The following is a 21299-nucleotide window of genomic DNA, read 5'->3' on the forward strand; positions in this document are numbered from 1 at the left end:
TTGAATGTATGCCTACAGGATGGCCATGATCATTAGCATTTGATTGGTCCATTTCTTGCAATTTTCTTTTATTGACATTGCTATTGTTTAAAGCATATAACCACCCATGCGTGACTGTTCACATGAAAATGTCATGTCATACTGGAAGAGGAATATTGTCTGGTCATGTTGACATACAATAGTTTGCCTTTAATCCAATATCTATATGGAATATTTTAACTTTTATAAGTGTCCAAGAACTTTTTTTGCCGAGTGTATAACACTGAAAGTATTATCTATATTGGATGTAAAAAAAAGAAGAAAAAAAAGCACGGCCGTGTATGCATACGATGAAACCGTTGCTATGTGCTCACAGTATAACTTTTGTATTTTAAACATTGAATTGCGAATATTTCAATTTTGAATCACAATTCACAACAAATATTAATGAGAGAAAAAGTATGTATTTCAGTATTGGAGGGGAAAATTGTATATTTATATTTTGTTATAGAATACAGAAGAAATAGTGAGTATCATTGCCTTTCTTTCTCTAGGGTCAGGAGTGATGACTACCCTCATGATTTTTTTTTTCAAGTATGACCCCTCGCCAAAAGAGAGAGAGGGAGAGAGAATTAAAGGAGGATGAAAAGGGAAGAAATTAAGGGGGGCGGTGTCTTTATCCTGTAACTCCACAAGGCCCTATTATTCAATGAAAAAAATTAAACCCCTCCCCTTTAGTTCGTTTTGACCCCTTTGAAATACTCATTTTGTAATCATGGTCATCTCACCGCCTCCCCCCGCAAAAAAAAAGAATATAAATAAATAAAGGGGGAAGCAAACAAATAGGCAAATAACAGCCAACCCAAACAGCTGAAAGTTTCATGTGTAGTAGGTCCATGATTAAATGCAAACCATAGTATAATTCTGTCTGGAAAAATATTTTTAAACGCCCTTGTCTCTGGTGTGACATAAGAGTTTTGTCATAATTTTTTGTGAATGAATCCCGGGAATTAATGTACTCTAATCCGAACGGGAATTTCCCTGGCATACTGGCCACGCCCACAATATACGTGAATGTCATCGAGATTCTTCATTATCTACCTAGCTTTTACCGCACAGTCAAAAATTTTACTCCGGGAAAATGGAAGAAGAGATGAGATTAGGTGAGTATTATCATGCATTTTATAATTCTATATAGTGTTTGAAACATTGGCATTTGTAGTAGCTACATGTTAATATTCTTCTTAAAGGCTGTTCAGAATAAAACGTAAAATATGTGCATGTCTGTGAGTAAGGGTGACGTGGCAATGAGATTCTGTAGTCCCAATGGCTTGTATTTTGTGTAGGGCGGTATTATTGTTAGACTAAGTAAAGCTAAAGCCCGGAGTAAAGGATTGTTCTTCAATTCTGTTTCTGTTGTCGTCTGTTGCTCTGTTGAGACTACTGTCTTGATCCACTGTTTAATACTTAGAGACTGAAGGCTTGCTAGAATACTTGCATTTAGTGTGAGTGTGCTCACCTAGCCAGTTGCGTGTTGATTTAATTAAAGGATTTTAATATAAATAATAAATATAGAAATGTCATCATTTTATTTGAATTTGTATTATACTCACTAGACCAAAAGCTTCAGTCTCTGTATTTTGGTTGTTCCGCTGAACTGCGTTGGCTCACTCACCAATACATAAGTAAATGGGGATTATAGTAAAATATCAGAAATTGTTGAATAAATCCCCAGAAACGACGGTTATTCCTGTCTATATACTCACTAGATTAGTAATGATAAAATAAATTGGAAGAGCTATGTTTTGTTATAATTTTGAAGTATGATTTTTTTTATCTCAGAGCAACATGTATAATGCTTTTATTGTGGACCCTAGGGCCTTAAGTTGTTTGGGATTGTGTGAACAAAGACTAAAATTGCATTGGCGAAGAATTTGAACATATAACAGATAAAGTTATCTCTATATTAATCATGTTCTTCATTCTGTATCAATTTTGAATTGTAGTTATCTGTTGGAAAATATGTAATATGATTTTTTTTTATGGTTATACATACATTAGTTATTTTTGGTCGCCTTTGAATGACAGGTAACCGTGACAGAGGATGGAATGACCCCCCAAGTTTTTCTTATGACAAGACTTCTCAGACCACACCAAGAAAGAACCTTCTCAACCAAAGGGTGGCTATGCCTCAAAACTACCCATCTCCTAGTACAGGTAAGAATGATGCCCTCAAGCCAGGGGGGGGGGGGGGTGGGAGGGGGGGGGGTGCCTCATGCATGAGGCACTTTCACTTTCCCTACTTTTTCCACATTGCATTTATCAAACTCAATAGAAATTAATGTGCTGTCTTTTACAGTTTATGATAAATTACAAATAACCTCTTTCTATTTGTCTTATAATCTTTCACTCAGCTCTCAGATATTTTATGATTTCACATCTGAAAGAAAGTTTTTTGAATTCCTAGATAATTTCTTAGACCTGTAACCTATTAAATCAATTGTATTCCACACTCTTTGGCAACAGCGACCCTCTCTCCTGCCTCTGGCCCTCCCTCATCCACTGGTCCTCCTCTGTCTACTGGAAAATCACCATTTACTGGATCTACCTTGACCTCTGGACCTCCCCCTTCTACCGGTCCACCTACTGGTCCCCCTCTTCCATCATCTTTAAGCCTCCCAGGAACAGGTCCAAGCAGAGCTATGACATCATCAGGGAAATCTCCTGTTTGTGATGATGGAGATGGAGAGGATGTTTCTTGTGAAGCAACAGTTGCCATGTTCAGGAAAGTCTTCGAAGAATGCCAAGATAAATTACAGGTAGGTTCATCATTTATATCACTTGAATATCCCATACTTCTTTGAAATTAGAAACAAACACATTGTTTACCCCCCAAATTTTTTTTTTTGATATTTAATTTGGTATGAGCAGTCAAGCAGGGTTTCTGGTAATTAATGACTCAAGTCTGATCCAAGTTGATGTGCTATTTCATCTTTGAGAGGCATTAGGGCCTACAGCTGTCATTATTTTGGATTTCTTCTGTTTTAAATTAATGTTATCCTTTTTGCAATTGTGTTAAAAATATAATATGAACATACATATCAGCTGTAATGTAAATGTAACAAACTTTTAAAATATGTTTATTGAAGAAAAGAAAATTATGTTTTTTTCTTTCAAGAAAATGCTCAATAATCTTGGATTCTGTCAGCACAAAATGTCAAGTCCTAACATGCTGTGGCGATGTTTAAAACTGTGTGGCATTAGATTACTTGGCTTATGTTTGAAAGCAAAAAAACTGTGTTTAACAATATCATTAGTATGTTCATGATAGTTTTATAAATATATAAAATCTCTTCGTTGATTACACTTGATTAAATTGTAGGTAATTATCATATTATATTCACCTTGGTTTACTTTATGAAAATTATAATACTCTCATTTTAGAAATTTAACTATTGCTTGAAAATTTGAAATGATAATCATATTTCATGTTCACTGCAGAAACGTGTAATATCAGATATTGAGCGGAGACTAAAGCTGTTAGAAGATTCTTGGCAGAATAAGAAGTTGTCATCACCTGTCCAAAAGAGGACTTCTAGATTAGCTACAGGTATTCACACTCTTCACTATTTTTTTTTTAACTGATAATTTTTTTCAAATGGTGTTATTTGTGTTTGGTTTCAATTTGTTTTGTCAATGTTCAAGACAATTTGCGATAATTCAATAGAAACAGAATAATAGAAAGGTATTATATAATATATATGTACATGGATAAATGCTAGTCACATTTGTTATTGATAATTATTTGTTCATAATAGCAAATGGAAATTGTAGGTATTTGCATTACAAATACAGAATTATTGAATAGATGAAGGTGATGATGATGACGCTGATGATAGATTGTGGACTTGATCTTGTTCATCAACTCACACATCAGTCTTTATGCACATTCTAAAAAAAAGAATTTGATTTTCTCCTTCTCCCCAAACAGAGTTAAAGGCAAGGAAGTATGACAGTGCTCATGAAATTCATCTTTCCTTAATGGTAGACCATGTTAGTGAGGTAAGAATTCTATTCAATTATTAACTCCAGTGCCACTAAAATATCGCCTCTATTATGTATTTTTCTTAATTGATTTATTGTACATTAATAATAACTGAGGAAAAATAATAATGACTTTAGATAACAAAGTCTTGTGAAAGTCAGTTTTTTGTGTTTGATTAAAAAAATAAATTGGAGGATGGATCTTTCCAAAAGAGAGTAGTCTGTGACATCAGAATTTTTTTTTCAGTCTCCAAGACATCTACAGGACAAAAAAAACGACAAAACTTCTAGGATGATGATGATGATTTCAAATTGCTTGGAAGTGGCAATGTTGTCCCCGCAAAATCTCAGTCGCAGCAAAGTCTGTGAGAGGTCTCCTGTAATTGTAGCGATGTCTCCATGATTTCTCAGAAACAAAATAATCTCTACCATTGATAGAGTCTTTGCAACTTGGAGACATATCAGAGACTGGAAGTAGTCTTAAAAAAAAAAAGAATCTAACATGTTTAAACTTCTTGCAGCTACTCGCAGACCCCATAATTTTCATTACATCTCGGACACATCACAGATATTTCTCTGCAAATTTTGGAGTTGCAAATAGTTTGTTTGAACTTTCACTCCCAGTGAGGTATCCTATCAGCACAGTCATATGAAATAAACCCATTTCAGTATGTTACTATCTTAAGATGAAGTGATATCTTTGAACTTGATAACTATGCATCTTATACTTCACACATTTCGTATAGGGAGTTGAGATTATGCGAAGAATGTATGATAGCAAGCCAGAATCCAATGATAGGGTAATGGTTTGTTCATGTTTCTGCAAATTGTTAAGGCATTGTTTTGATGTGATAATTGCTATATATAAAGTGTTGAATTTTTATTATTTGTTCATACTTTGTTCTATTTATCATATATTTCACCCTTTACTGTAGGTTAGCCAATGGATGGTGGGGATTAAGAGATTGATTCATGAAGCAAGGATAATCCTACCATTCACAGAATTAGAAACACGGGATAGTATAAGTGCTGAAGATAGACCAAGAACTATAGACCAGGACCAGGAACCATCTGTTCCTACTGCCAAGGGTGAAGATAGACCAAGAACTGTAGACCAGGTCCAGGAACATTCTTCTGTTCCTACTATTAATGATAAAGACAAGGTCCAGGAACTCTCTTCTATACCTACTGCCAAGGGTGAAGATAAACCAGGAACTGTAGACCAGGTCCAGGAACCATCTTCTGTTCCTACTGCCAAGGGTGATGCCGATTCATCTATTCAGGGTCCAAGCGAGAGTGATTGTAATGAAGAATCAAGGAAAGAAACTGAAGAGGTGGAGGAGGATAGGAAAGGAATGGAAAATTTGAACATCACTAAGAGTTGAGATACAGAGACAATTCAGCATGAAAAACTCTTTGGACCAAGATGAAGAAGGAGGACCATTATTTTTCAAAGAAGATAAGGATGATTGGGGTTTGGAGCAGTTCTACCAAGATTCTACCCCTAACATACAAGCAGAGGCATGCTAGACACTTATTAGTGAAGGTTTGGTGAAAACCATTTTAGAGTAATACTCATAAATCAGTGATATGTAATTTTCAATATCTGTGAATTCACATGTACATTTGTCATTATGATTAAATATTATTCAAAAGTATTCATAGAATACATATTTTACAGGGGCCGTGGAAACGGGGGTGGGGGTGCGGGTTGGGCTTCAGCCCCCTACTTTTTTCCAAAACCCTGTACAAAAATGACCATCTGATTTTTTGCAGGGTCAGCCCCCCAAATTTCAAAACCGTTCCGCAGCCCCTGTTTTATACATCATAAACATAAAATTGACAAACTATGAACTTCATCATAATGAGAATTTCTTGGTGTTTGTATTTGATATCACAAACAAAATTATAACTATTATTACAACAATTTTCACCAAACTTTCATTGATATCTCTCCCTTTTCTGCTTTTTAGACAACCAACTTATTGTTAAGGTGAACTTCCTTTTAGAGACAGGATACTAATCTCACTCAATATATATTTTTTTAGTCAGAAGTATTATCCCATAATTTGGACATGAATTTGGAGATCTACAGTGCGTCCCAAAAAAAACTATACACTTTTGAAATGGCTGCCAAATAAAAAATGTAGCTCTTTGGGGGAAAAGACTTATAGATATGGAAAGCCAATAAAGTCAACTTTCAAATGACACCAAAAAGTTGGAAAACTAATCATGCTTGAGCGAGCATTGCCCACTGAAACAAAGGGTATGAAAATTAGGGTGGGCTGGAATTAGCCTTCCAATTTATGTCAGTTTTTGAAAGGCGAATCATTTAATGATCAACCGTGACCAGTTTTGGTTGCTTAAGCAAATTTTATGAATTATTAAATTGAACTTTAATGCATGAGTGAACACAAATTACACTTTTTTTGCAGCATTTCAACTTTATCATTTGGATATCTTTTGGGCAGCATTTCAACTTTATCATTTGGATATCTTTTGGGCAGCATTTCAACTTTATCATGTGGATCTCAGCAATGTGTTCATGGGAGTCGGGAGAATAGGGGGTGAGATAGGATTTAAGTGGGAGAAGTAGGTTGATGGAATAAGGGTCAACAGAACATTCAGCCCCCGCCCCCCTCCCTCTTTCCCGCCCTCCCCTCCTGTTGAGAGACTGATGGCTATTGTCATGTACGCAAAGTCCAGAGCAGAAAGTTGATTTAATTATTAATTCTGAATTGGGGCATCAACTTTTTCCTATCATTTAATCAACAATTTATCAGTAAATCAACTAATTCAATGTGCAATGTGATCAATCAAACATTCATTTTTTAAATAAATTATTTCATTAATCATCATAATCATTAAATTTCTTGGTAATCATTCAATAAAAAAACTGACCATCAGCCACCGATCACTTGGCAGTTAAGTTATGAATAGGCTTTTTTTCAATCCAGGAAGTGAGACAGAGAGAGGGGGAGGGGGGGGGGGCTGGGAAATGGAGGTGGAGAGGGGAGGGTACATATGACTTTTAATTTTTAAAATGACAAAAAGAAGAGGATTGCCCTTTTAACCAAGTCTTAGCATATCTCACCCTCTTGCTTGTAAAAGGTACCATTACATTACTCTGACTCTCACGAACACACAAAAGTTTCTGATGTCCACAAGATGAATATGCTATATTTAAATTACAATTCCTGTTCACTCATGCATTAAATTTAAATTTAGTAACTCATGAAATTTGCCTAGGAAACCAAAACTTATCTCACTCATTAATTTAGCTTAACACCCTTAGCTTTGCCAATTCCAAAGGACTAACCACTCAAAAAAAAAAACTGTAAGGCCAATTCCAGCCTAGCCGAGCTTAGTCTCTCAAGAAAAAGAGAAGCGGGGGGTGGGGGTGAGATGGAGAGAGAGGGGTTGCTAAATGTTCTGTTAAAGGACAAGTCCACCCCAACAAAAACTTGATTCGAATAAAAAGAGAAAAATTTAACAAGCATAACACTGAAAATTTCATCAAAATCGGATGTAAAATAAGAAAGTTATGGCATTTTAAAGTTTCGCTTCATTTCGCAAAAGAGTTATATGCCCATCCCGGTCGGTATGCAAATGAGGGAACTGATGACATCACTCACTCACTATTTCTTTTGTATTTTATTATATGAATTATAAAATATTTTGCTTTTCTCGTCATTGTCATGTGAAATGAAGTTTCATTCCTCCCTAAATACGTGGAATTCCATTATTTTAACATTTTGTGGTTCAGGCAAGGAGGTCCTAATCGTCAAATTCGTAAAAATTGAAATATTGTATAATTCAAACAATAAAAAACAAAAGAAATAGTGAGTGAGTGACATCATCGACTCTCTAATTTGGATGTAACTGGCTCGTTCATATAACCATTTTGTTAAAAATAAGCGAAACTTTGAAATGTCATAACTTTTTTATTTTACATCCGATTTTGATGAAATTTTCAGCATTGTGCTTGTCTGATTTTTCTCTATTGATTCAAATCAACATTTTGTTGGGGTGGACTTGACCTTTAACGTTTATCCCATCAACGTACTTCACCTACCTAACTCATATTACCCCCTCTTCTGACTGTCATGAACACATTTTGAGATCCACATGATAAAGACAAAATACTTACTAAGAATTGCAATTATTGATCACTCATGCATTAAATCTCAATTTAATAACGCATTAAATTTTCACAAACAAACTGATCACAACTGATCTTTAAATCACCAAATAACCATCAACTTTGCAAGTACCAAACAAACAAACCTGAAAGAAATTAGAAGGCTAATTCCGGCCCACCCTAATTTTCATACCCTTTGTTTAAGTGGCCAGTGCTCGCTCAAGCATGAATTGTTTTTCAACTTTTTGGCATCATTTGAAAGTTGACTTTATTGGCTTTCCATATCTATAAGTCTTTTCCCCAAAAATGCTACATTTCTTATTTGGCAGCCATTTCAAAAGTGTATAGTTTTTTTTGGGACGCACTGTATATTATCTTGCTCATTTTAATGCAAAGTGCTAATTAGTATTGAATACTTTAATGAATACATTTCATGAAGTGGGTGCAAGGCGGCCTGGTGGTTCTGACTTTCATCTTTCAAGCAGAGCATCATGGGTTGGAATCCTAGTAATTTCCTTCAGCTAGGAAACAGTCCACATTGTGCTGCACTAAACCCAGGTGAGGTGAATGGGTACCCTCCAGAAATAATTCCTTGAATGCAATGAGTGCTGGAAGTACCAGCTCAAGCTTAAAGCTAGATAATAATAGTGTACCTCAGAATTGTTTATTTTTATATATAATGCTGATTTTATTTGCCCTTCCTCCCTTTCCATTGAATCAATTGAATTTATTATCTTGAATCTTCTTTAAATGATCATTTATTAGACCATTATTGTCTGAAGCAAGGTGGACTTTGGTCATCATTCCTTTTACAGTTAAACCTCATTTTCTCACTATTATTAATTTATATGTTTGATACAGACTTACTAGAGAGAAAGCGAGAGAGGAGGAGGTACCCCATAGGTTGAATTCAAACCAAGATCTGTAATCCTTTTTTATTATTATCCTAGATCATGTATATTATATATTTTTCAAGAATTAAATCATGAATAAAAGAAATCTGACATTGATGTAAAATTGCTGGTGTGAGCGCAGAAAAGGATGAACAAATATATTAAATGTATAAGAGAAATCTGATAATAAGGGATTAGCAAAAGAAAAAAAAATTATATCACTATAAAATTTGAAGGGATAAAGCTTTTTTCTCAAGGCAGTGATTGAGGTATAGATATTATTTTTAAAGGTAATCAAACAATCCTGAAAAAGATTTTAGTCAATATTTATTCATTATTTGAGCAAAGGGGAACTGTTGTATCCTCATTTGCATAATAATTCCACATTTAAAGGATTAAAAACTTTCTCATCAATTCCTTTAACTTTGTTAAAACTTCTACAAATCTGATTTTGTGGGGGATTTTCATTGCAATTGAAAGTCAGTAAAACACCAAATACCAATGAGAGACAAAGTTGCAGTATGTTATATTTTTCACTTTTATGTATTATTATTTTACAAAATGCATTAATGATGTTGCTGTTGCACATGATGGAGAGGAATGAGAAAGTGGATGAGAGTGAGAGAACAAGAGAGACAGAGGGGAGAAGAAGTATTGTGTAGGAATTTGAGCCTGTATGCAGAGAGAGAGGAGAAAGAGATAAGTGTTTCAGTGGAGAAGAAAGTGGGTGTGTGCTTTTGTTGTTGATTTTTTTTAGGGGGAGTTGATTTGTGTCTATATACAATTCATAAATAAGATTACAATTTCATCAGTACAATTCATTATTTCTTTCATTGTGATTTATTCAAATGACAATGTTTGGACTTGCCCTTTAAACTTTACTTTTGTGATGTCTCCTCTGAGCAGCTCTATCAACTGCCATGTATCATAAAATCTCCAAATTTGGATTAATGGCTTATGATAAATCAACAAAAACCTTTTTTTATGTATGTGTATGATTTGCAATGAAATATGTTTGATTGGCAACTAGGTAAAGTAATGCAAGAAAATGTCTGATATTTTTGTTTTCTTTTTCTTTTTATGGGGGAATTTATACCTAAAATCAGGATTAGCACTTTTTGTAATCATGAACACGATTGGTATCTACCGTAACTAAACGATTGATGTGAGCGCAATTTAGCCCTGAAAAAGAGACATTCTTATCACTCTTTTTAATCATGAATATGTGTATAACTTGAAAGGGGTACTCCAGCTTGCGAATAATATGATTTGAGCAGATAAATAAAGTCTGACAAAACTTCACAGAAAATTTCATCAAAATTGGACAAGAAGTGACAATGTTATGACATTTTTAAGTTTTACATTATCTTAAACATGAATATGCAATAAATAGGTTGATGATGTCACAACCCTAGTTATTATTTTTGAACGTCATTTTATTATATGAAATTACATTTCTTCAAATTTTGTCCAAAAATGAAAAAGAAAAAGATTGACATTGAAATGCCTTCCAAGATTGAATGTACGTGTTAAATAATCATTTCAAGGACTTTTTGTGTAAATACTTGGAGATGACATGTGGATCACTGATGAAATAATGCATGTGTGTAGGGGGAGCTTGTCCCCCCCCCTTATACATTCATCACTCTAACACTCTTTCTGCTGTAATCACAAATTATGCATAGGCCCCATCTCACTAAAACTTGAGTTGTGAGCAGAATTTTAATTATTTGTACATTGATTTAAAAAATTATATTTAAAGCTCCATGTTTCCTTGACTTAACAGGGGCCGCGGAACCGGGGAGGGGGGGGGGGGGGCTTCAGCCCCCCACTTTTTTCCCCAACCGTGTACAAAAACTTAAAATTGACCATATGATTGTGATTTTTAGCATGGTCAGCCCCCCCACTTTTGGCTCAGCCCCGCCTCTTTGAAAACCGTTCCGCGGCACCTGCTTAACAGGCAACACAAGCGTGAAGTGCGAGCGATATTTCAATTTTAAATAGTGGGCCCTATAGTGACCTATTTTCTATAAGGCAGACCTCTTATTTCATTCGATTTCCTCCTCTTATTTGTTCTCTTACTCTCCCACCCTCTCCTTTTAGTTTTTTCTTTCTTTTCTCTTCCTCTCCCCCACTTTTTTTTGTCGCCGCCGCCGATGGGGGGGGGGGGGGGGGGGCGGACACCTGCATCATCTGCATGGATAGATCCGCCCACTGCACTCGGCACTTCTCGTGGGATTGTCAGGCGCTTGATTTGCTACGTACAATAATTGAGGACACCATAAACCTTCTGGTAAACAAGCGGGGTAAACAAGTCAAGCCACGGAAATTTAATTGAAGATGTTAAGTCAATTTTACGAAAGGCACAGGATTCATATTGCTATGTGATACAGTGAGCAGCAACGACGACGCGTTGGTGAGTTTTAGTTCATTTGACTTGATGAGAAATCAGAAATCTAAACTCTCATTTGTATACCGTCTTTATTAATGCATGTGCACAATACGTGGGACGTACCGGTAGTCGGTACGGTACGGTACCGAGTCCGAGACGCGTGAGAGAGAGGCCGATTCAAGTGAGGATCACTGAGCTGAGCTGAGCTGAGCTGAGTGAGACTGCGATGTGACTGGCGTGTGAGATTTCTTATGTACATAATTGAACGGGGGTTATCATGTTTCCGTGATATGTGTATGCTCAGCTGAGCTGGAGGTACATGTACATGAAAAAGAGCCCAGGGGCCTGTTGCATGGATGACGAGATGAGCGATACGTAGGAACGTCCTAGGACCATTCTTCCGAGATAGGAAGATTGGCGACAAATCAGCACTTTCCGTTTCACGAAGGCAATTTTGTCTTTCAAGTCCGCGACATCGTTTGATATCGATAGTATCGGAAAAATATTTAGTCTTCATCGTCACCTGAACCTTTTATTTCGGAATGACGACTTTTCATAAAATCATATATTTCAATAAAAGGGGATCAAATAATGTTTTATTTATTACTGATTGTAGAATTGATGTATGGGGCGTACTTTATGAGGTAAAAAGAGAAAAAACTTTCAAGATTCACAAACATAACTGGATAAAATCGAAATTGTCATTATTTCCCTTATTTAGAACACGATGTCCTTTTAGAGACACCTTTCATTGATATTTCAACGAAAGAGACCCTTGTCCGACATAAAAATTGATTTAACTAAGTAATTTCGATATTTTATTAGTTTGACTGATTTTTTATAGAATACATATATATTATGATGATTTTGCAAATTATGCGTTAATATGTTATCTGTTGAGGTAAAAATAGGGTTTGAATGGAGTAAACAAAATCAACAGTGTCTGATTGTATGAGACTAAAAAGGAAAATATGAGAGGCTGCGTGTGAAAAATCTAATTTATTTATTCTATTTGTCAGATATAATGCAAGAAATACAAATGTGAGTGTTTAGAGTATAAACATACCTCAGTTGCATGATGAGTAACTGAAGACAAGGAAAATATGAAAATTGCTGCAAACATGTCCAAGTGGATAAAGTAGTGCTTTGCAATAACAATTAAAACATAGAAAAAGGTGTGCAATCCGCAATGGAAAAAATACTATTTACAGAAATAATGCTAATATTACAATGATCATAAACATTGGTAATCTTTAAAGTTGATCACTTAATTTATGGAAGCTTATATAAGAATAAGGTTTAAGAATATAAAAAATATATATGTTCACCATTTCAAAGTTGAGGAGTATAGAGACGACATTATTGCTTTAACATTTTAGTAGGGGCCTACCCTACGATTGCGCCTCTTTGTATGGACTCATTTCCATAATCTTTTCTTTAATGAACTAGCTTATCTTCATTATGATTGTGATGGATTTGTAAGCTATAGGCCTAATCTGTATCTTAAATTCAATTAGGTATTTTGTTACTGCAGATTTTTCGTTTTGTTTCACTGTTTCAGTACATCTCAAGTTAAGCCCAAATCCGACAATTAATTTTCATTGATTAAAATTAATCTCAGCCAAAAAAAAATTATTATGATGAAAATAAAATAAAAATAAATGAATGATTTACCATGTTTAACATTTTAGTTTTGTATCGTGTTTTTTTTTGCTGAACGTTATAAACACGTTTTTTACCTTACATAATTTCTTTTAAAGAAATTTGTTTTCATGTTGTTTAATTACCTATAATGAGAAAGCATGAGGGGTCAGAGAGATAGTGCCGCCCATTTCGATATTTCAAAAAAATAATGGAAATGGTGTGGGGATAGGACGGACCATAAAAGAAAACATATTAAAAAAAATATTGGGGCCTACATTACCCCCGGACATATAAAGCCCGGAGAAGTTAGAATGACATCTGTTTTTGGTCGTCTTGCCGTGCAAAAAGACGACCTGCAATTGATGACAACTAGCCCCCATATAAAAATAACTTGGCGCCATCCCAGATAAAATGCATCAGTGTGCAACCCAAAAAATGTTTAAAGGTGATATGTCAGTGTGGCTTGCCGTAAACGCATTTTCTCTCAATGCCGACGGTGGCGGGCGGTGTGCAAAGAAGATCATGCCTACGTAGGACATGTCTGGAGGTGTCTTTCCAAGGACCATTCTTCGTATCGCCCAAATCGGCTTTGTGAAACAGTTGAGCGATATCTCGTTCTTACGTAGAATGGTTCTACGAAAGACCATTTCATGCAACAGGCCCCAGTTCAATTAGCCAGGACTCTGGGGCCTGTTGCATGACGAGATGAGCGATACGTAGAACGTCCTAGGACTAGGAGTAGGACCATTCTTCCGAGATAGGAAGATTGGCAACAAATCAGCACTTTCCGTTTCACGAAGGCAATTTTGTCTTTCAAGTCCGCGACATCGTTTGATATCGATAGTATCGGAAAAATATTTAGTCTTCATGGTCACCTGAACCTTTTATTTCGGAATGACGACTTTTCATAAAATCATATATTTCAATAAAGGGATCAAATAATGTTATATTTATTACTGATTGTAGAATTGATGTATGGAGCGTACTTTATGAGGTAAAAAGAGAAAAAACTTTCAAGATTCACAAACATAACTGGATAAAATCAAAATTTTCATTATTTCCCTTATTTAGAACACGGTGTCCTTTTAGAGACACCTTTCATTGATATTTCAACGAAAGAGACAACTGGGCGTTGTGGCGTGCGCCTGTAATCCAAGCTATGCGGGGAAGTTACTAATTGATGCAGAGGTTCGAGCCCTGGTCACGTCTTTCGGATGGTGACGTTAAAGGTCGGTCCCAGACGTAAATAATCATATCTGATTGATACACGTCTGACAAAACTCAAATACACACACTTGTCCGACATAAAAATTGATTTAACTAAGTAATTTCCACATTTATTTAGTTCAATATACTGATTTTTTATGAAATACATATATATAATGATGATTTTGCAAATTATGCGTTAATATGTTATCTGTTGAGGTAAAAATAGGGTTTGAATGGAGTAAACAAAATCAACAGTGTCTGATTGTATGAGACTAAAAAGGAAAATATGAGAGGCTGCCTGTGAAAAATCTAATTTATTTATTTTGTTTGTCAGATATAATGCAAGAAATACAATTACAAATGTTAGTGTTTAGAGTACATGTATAAACATACCTCAGTTGCATGATGAGTAACCGAAGACAAGGAAAATATGAAAATTGCTGCAAACATGTCCAAGTGGATAAAGTAGTGCTTTGCAATAACAATTAAAACATAGAAAAAGGTGTGCAATCCGCAATGGAAAAAATACTATTTACAGAAATAATGCTAAATATTACAATGATCATAAACGTTGGTCATCTTTTAAGTTGATCACTTAATTTATGGAAGCTTATATAAGAATAGAAGGTTTAAGAATATAAGAAATATATATGGTCAACATTTCAAAGTTGAGGAGTAGAGACTACATTATTGCTTTAACATTACATAGGGGCCGAAAGGGGCCTACCCTTCGATTTAAAATTCGCCTCTTCTTTAATGAACTAGCTTATCTTAATTTGTAATAATTGTGATGGATTCGTAAGCTATAGGCCTAATCTGTATCTTAAATTCAATTAGCTATTTTGTTACTGCAGATTTTTTGTTTTGTTTCACTGTTTCACATCTCAAGTTAGCCCAAATCCGACAATCAATTTTTATTGATTAAAATTAATCTCAGCAAAAAATAATGATTATAATGAAAATGAAATAAAAATAAATGAATGATTTGCCATGTTTAACATTTTAGTTTTGTATCGTGTTTTTTTTTTGCTGAACGTTATAAACAGGGTTGGTGCATTTTAAACGGTGTGTTTTAAAACACCCGTTTTTTTAACCAAAAAAACGTGTTTTAAAACACCGCATAGACTTGTGTGTTATAAATTTGCATGGATGTGATTTTAGATGAATGTTGTTTTTTTAATACCATTTTTTATTAAGAGGTGTATTATTTCCTTCCAACTAAAACTCTTTTTCAACACACACCACTCCTTTTCTCCTCTTTCCCCCTTTATACTTTCTTTCTCCATTGCTTTGTCTTGTTCCTCTTCTCCCTGTTCAATTGTGCACATCAATGATCCGATCCACATTAAGAATATTATCATTTTAACAAACATCTGAGTGTTGTGCTCACTTTTTGGACAGGGAAAGAAACACTATTTTCAAATGAGATCAAATACATGTTAAAGAAATAGACTGTAAACCTGACATCATACTCTTGAGGTACACCGTACACACAAAAGCGGTAAAACTTTGTGCTTTGTAAAGATGAAGAAAAGTACTTTAAATAGTGTAAGATAATCAGCTAGCAAACCTTAACCCTAACAATTCCAGGGGACCTTAATGGCCCCCTAAAACTTTCTATGATAAATCCATAAACACGACAGGGCCACGACATATCGTTCTAGACTATTTTTGGGATGCATGCATTGGTGTGCAGTTATGATATACACCACAAGTGCATATTATCAGATCCCGAATTGCTCAAAAACGTGATTTCATGTATAAACCCAATGTGAGTTCTTGCCAAAATTTGTATCTGTATCATTATTTGTACTTATTGTTAGTGATTGGAAAATTATTGCCAAAATTTCTATTAGTAATAAAAAAAAGTTTTAAAAATCTATGTACATAAGAAAAATAAAAAAGTTAATAAAACATTACCGGTAACCTAAATAGACTGGGCTATTTCATTTCATAAGAAGACTGAAGGCCCCCCTCCCCCTTATGATCTGGGCCCTTCGATCGCGGGATCACAACGAAAATTGGCACGCGCATTACCCATGGCATAATCTAAAAATAGGGAATATATTTTTACCATAAACAAGGTGAAATTAATTGTTTTAATCTGTAAAAGGAAAAATAATGACACATTTATGAATTTTGGCTAAAAACAGTATTTGCATTGGATTTGGGCAATTTTGGGTCTGCATGAACTTACAAAATGTTGCGTGATTTCGGAACCGCATACCAGGGGGTCGCGATTTTGGTCTCATAAGTTGCGTTAGACTAAAAAAGGAAAGTCTGTGAGTGACGCATTAAAAAAAATTTGCGCAGTGGATTTATCGCGAAAAATTACGAGGGAGGGCTGAAGCAGCCACGTCTCATTAGGGTTAAAAAAACATTCTATAGACCTACTGATTTTTTAAAATCCTTTTGCATTTGATCAGAATTCCTGAATTAAAAAGATAAGTAGTTCAAGGGCTTCATTTATAGATTTGAATTGAGTTTGTATTTCATGCACTAAAATTGGTATAAGTGATTCAAATGAAATAAAACATATTGATTTACTGGTAATGAAATTAAGCTTTGAAACCCCATGTACGTCAATTTCTTCCAGTGTGTGAATTCTTCTCCTCCCCCCCCCCCCCCCGATTGACAAGACTCAATATACCTTGGGACTACATGTATACATGTATTAGGAATAAAGTGTCAACTTACTAAGTGTTCTTTTTTTGTAGGCATTCAATTTCCATGATTTAGTAATTTTGGGGGAAATGTGAACTCTTCTGTTGGAAATTCATTAACAAAATAGTGGTCATCTCTTATTTAAAACATCAAGAGCTTAAATCATACTCTATTTAGTGTCAGTAGTGTATAGTTTCATTGACTTACAGAAAATTGCATCATTCGTTTAAAAAAAACGTTTTAAAACGATTTAAAACGTTTTAAAACAAAAAAAAACGTTTTATTTGTTTTTTTTATAAAAAACGTTTTTTATTACAACCCTGGTTATAAACACGTTTTTTACCTTACATAATTTCTTTTAAAGAAATTTGTTTTCATGTTGTTTAATTATCTATAATGAGAAAGCATGAGGGGTCAGAGAGATAGTGCCGCCCATTTCGATATTTCAAACAAAAAATTAATGGAAACGGTGTGGGGATGGGACGGAGAATAAAAGAAAACATATTAAAAAAAGTATTTGGGCCTACATTACCCCCGGACATAATGCCCAGAGAAGTTAAAATGACATCTGTTTTTGGTCGTCTTGCCGTGCAAAAAGACGACCTGAAAATGATGACAACTAGCCCCCATATAAAAAATAACTTGGCGCCATCCCAGATAAAATGCATCAGTGTGCAACCCAAAAAAAATGTTTAAAGGTGATATGTCAGTGTGGCTTGCCGTAAACGCATTTTCTCTCAATGCCGACGGTGGCGGGCAGTGTGCAAAGAAGATCATGCCTATGTAGGACATGTCTGGAGGTGTCTTTCCAAGGACCATTCTTCGTATCGCCAAAATCGGCTTTGTGAAACAGTTAAGCGATATCTCGTTCTTACGTAGAATGGTTCTACGAAAGACCCTTTCATGCAACAGGCCCCTGGAGGCTTCTAGTCAGAGTAAAAATCATTTACTTACGTATGCTTACTCTCCACGGAGGAAGGGATTGCGGTGACAGCCCGCGAGACCGAGGGCCCGCGAGACCGAGGGCCCGCAAGACCGAGGACCCGCGAGACCAAAGGCCCGCGAGACTGAAGGCCCACGAGGCCGAAGGTCCGCGAGACCGACTTTTTTTCCCTCTTCATCGGGTGCCGCGGTCGAGTGCTTTAAGGCGCCTTGTTACAGCGGCATAACAGGTGCCTGTTATGAGAGGGGGGGAGGAGGCAGGGCCAAATATTTTCCAGCAATTCCGTCTAGAATTAGTGGCATAACTAGGATTTCAGTTTAGGGGGCAGTAGTGAGCACGAGAAGCGCGTTCCGGGGGGGAGGGGGGGGGTGCAGGGAGGGGAGTGTACCCCCCCCGCGAGAAGCGCGGGAGGTCCGACGTTCCTTTGAATTGTTCCTTATCTGCTCTCACTCATCTTAATACATCCTTCGCCTGTTATCGGAGGGGGGGGGCAGAGCAAAAAATATCCCGGTAACTAAGTCCAGAATCAGAGGCTTTGCTAGGATATCATTTTAGGGGGCAGTAGTGATCACGCGAATTGTGCGAACACTTAATAATGAGCGCCCGAAAGGCGCTTAATATTGTAATGGGAGTTTTCTCCCTCCCATGCGAAGCACTGAAGCTCCGACGTTTTCTTCGAATTATTCCTTGCCCGCTCCTGCTCTACGTTCTCTGCCTGTTAACGGAGGGGGGGGGGGGGAGAGAAAAATTTCGAATTGCGGAAGCTCCGACGTTTCTTTGAATCGTTCCTTGTCTGCATCCGCTCTAATTCTTACGTTTGCCTCCGACGAATTATTACGTTTGCCTCCGACGAAGATTCTGCTAGGATCGAAAGCTTAGGCCCCTTTCGACTTTCTAATTTACTCCATTGGCTCTCTTTTATTAGATAAGTAGTTTTCAGCAGCTTCTTTTTGCCATCTTACGTTTCCTGCCTGAAATTGGGAGGGGCACAGGCAAAAATTTTCCGTTAACTAAGTCTAAAATTAGTGGCGAAGCTAGGATTTAATTCAAGGGGGCGGTAGTTAGCACGCGAAGCGTGTGAAACACTGAGCGCGCAAAACGCGTTCCGGGGGGGGGGGGGTGCATGGAGGGAGAAGCTGTGACAATCCCTTGAACTATTCCTTGTCTGCTCTCGCTCGTCTTACGTTCTCCTGTACCTTTTTATTTTCTCTTTCATGTTTCCCTTTTTTTGGGGGGGTTAGCGTTTTTTTTTGCTACGAGGGTGTTATAATTAATAAATATAATTGTTCATTTATTTATTCATTCATTCATTCATTCAACTATTCATTAATAGATTCCTTTTTTAATATCCTTTTTTTAGATAACATTTCAGCTTCTGCCGGAGTATTATTAGACTGGGAATAGTTTGCAAAAATGCTTTTCATAATACTACGAAATTGGACACCCCATCCCCTCTCTCACTTCATCGTCTAACGAAATCTTCCCATAGTCTCTGAAGAAATCTACACAACCGAGGTGAAACCAAAAAAATGTTACAACAATTAGACTGATGAATCTAAATACAGTGGCACTGCATCCGAAGTGGGCTGTTGCAAATTTCAAGAATTTTTTTCAGAAATATCCTAACCATATTTTGCATAGAAACGCACACACTCATCCCACACACTGATAGACACAGAGCACATTCAATTAAATTGGATATTCTTCCAAGTTCTTTTCCTCTGTACTCTTCACACAGCTCTTTTTACTCTCAATTTCTCCTGTCGTTCCTCTTGACCCCCCCTCTCCTTCTCTGTTCTCTTTAATTATGTTAATATCTTATTCCTAAATAGTTTCGCTTCTTTTTTTCTTCGTGATTTTTGTCTACGTCTTTTCTCTATGCTCTAGGTGAGTTCGGCGCTCCTATTAATATATTTATCTTCCCTTTTACGGCCATTTTTATTATCATTTACCTCATCTACCATTTTTCTCGTCATCTGGATTTCTCTTTTCCTCTTTCCTCCATCTTATGTCCTTTCTCTTTCACGCTTCCTCTACATTAATAATATCAATAAAAATATCAATAATCGTATGATGATAATGATAATAATGGTGAATATTAACGACAATAGAAACAAATATTAGGTTTATCATGTTTTATTGCTTTAAAAAGAGTTTTCACTTTTACTCTATATCAGACAATCTTCATGTTCCAGTGCTAAAAACTTTGCAACCGAAAACCATTATACTCTCACTGGCCAAGGGGTTTCCCTCCCAGAAGAAGGACCCCCACTCTATCAAGAACCTCCAAAAGATTTCCATTTTCCCATGAGAAATGCCCCTTTACAAACGCGTTCAGTGCTCTTTTCTTTCTATCTTACAAATACAACGACCCGTTTTCTTTTACACTGCTTTTGTTCATCTATTGATAAGCCCCATCATTTTTGTCTCGCCTGCATAGCAGAGCGAGACTATAGGCGCCGCTTTTCCGACGGCAGCGGCGTCAACATCAAATCTTAACCCAAGGTTAAGTTTTTGAAATGACGTCATAACTTAGAAAGTATATGGACCTAGTTCATGAAACTTGGGCCCATAAGGTAAATCAAGTATTAGTAAACATCCTGCTCGAGTTTCAGGTCACATGATGAAGGTCAAAGGTCATTTAGGGTCAATGAACTTTGGTCAAGTTGGGGGTATTTCTTGAATTACTATCATAACTTTGAAAATTTATGGATCTAGTTCATGAAACTTGGACATAAGGTTAATCAAGTATTAGTGAAAATCCTTCCTGAGTTTCAGGCCACATGACCGAGGTCAATGGTCATTTAGGGTCAATGAAATTTGGCCAAGTTGGGGGTATTTGTTGAATTACCTTCATAACTTTGAAAATTTATGGATCTAGTTCATGAAACTTGGACATTAGGTTAATCAAGTACCACTGAATATCCTGTGCGAGTTTCAGGTCACATGACCATGGTCAATGGTCATTTAAGGTCAATGAACTTTGGCCCTGTTGGGGGTCTTTGTTAAATTACCATCCTAACTCTGAAGGTTTATGGATCTAGTTTATAAAACTTGGACATAAGAGTAATCGAGAATCACTGAACATCCCCTGTGAGTTTCAGGTCACAAAACCAAGGTCAAAGGTCAGTTAAGGTCAATAAACTTAGGCCATGTTGGGGTAATTGTTGAATTGCCATCATAACTTTGAAAGTTTATGGATAGAGTGAATGAAATGTCGACATGGGTGTAGTTGACAAGTCTTAAGTCACCGTTCAAATGTCATCTATGGTCAATGAACGTGGTATTATGTCCTTATATGAATGGTGTTTTTGTGAATGATTATCTTACAGTAGTTTTCAAAGTTAGCACTGCTGCTATATTAAATCGCGTAAAGCAGGCGAGACTGCC

The 21299-nt window shown here is 36.2% G+C and overlaps 1 protein-coding gene across 1 annotated transcript; it reads left to right on the plus strand.

The window, feature by feature from the left end:
• Nucleotides 1–819: 819 nt before the first annotated feature.
• On the plus strand, nucleotides 820–6935 carry LOC129260756 (steroid receptor RNA activator 1-like). The gene is made up of 6 exons (XM_054898717.2): nucleotides 820–1142; nucleotides 2068–2196; nucleotides 2506–2798; nucleotides 3481–3589; nucleotides 3971–4041; nucleotides 4959–6935. Exons 1-6 carry the CDS (start codon nucleotides 1121–1123, stop codon nucleotides 5406–5408), a joined length of 1074 nt encoding a protein of 357 aa, XP_054754692.2. The 5' UTR covers nucleotides 820–1120; the 3' UTR covers nucleotides 5409–6935.
• Nucleotides 6936–21299: the final 14364 nt, after the last annotated feature.

The sequence above is a fragment of the Lytechinus pictus genome, unplaced genomic scaffold (genome assembly GCF_037042905.1).
Source record: "Lytechinus pictus isolate F3 Inbred unplaced genomic scaffold, Lp3.0 scaffold_19, whole genome shotgun sequence".
NCBI classification, from domain to species: domain Eukaryota; kingdom Metazoa; phylum Echinodermata; class Echinoidea; order Temnopleuroida; family Toxopneustidae; genus Lytechinus; species Lytechinus pictus.

Bases quoted from the DNA above. Each gene is read 5' to 3' on its own strand.
- LOC129260756 (XM_054898717.2), top strand. From the start codon at position 1,121: ATGGAAGAAGAGATGAGATTAG. The intron at 2,197-2,505 runs GTAAGAATGATG...CTTTGGCAACAG, and splicing joins CTACCCATCTCCTAGTACAG to CGACCCTCTCTCCTGCCTCT. The intron at 2,799-3,480 runs GTAGGTTCATCA...TGTTCACTGCAG, and splicing joins AATGCCAAGATAAATTACAG to AAACGTGTAATATCAGATAT.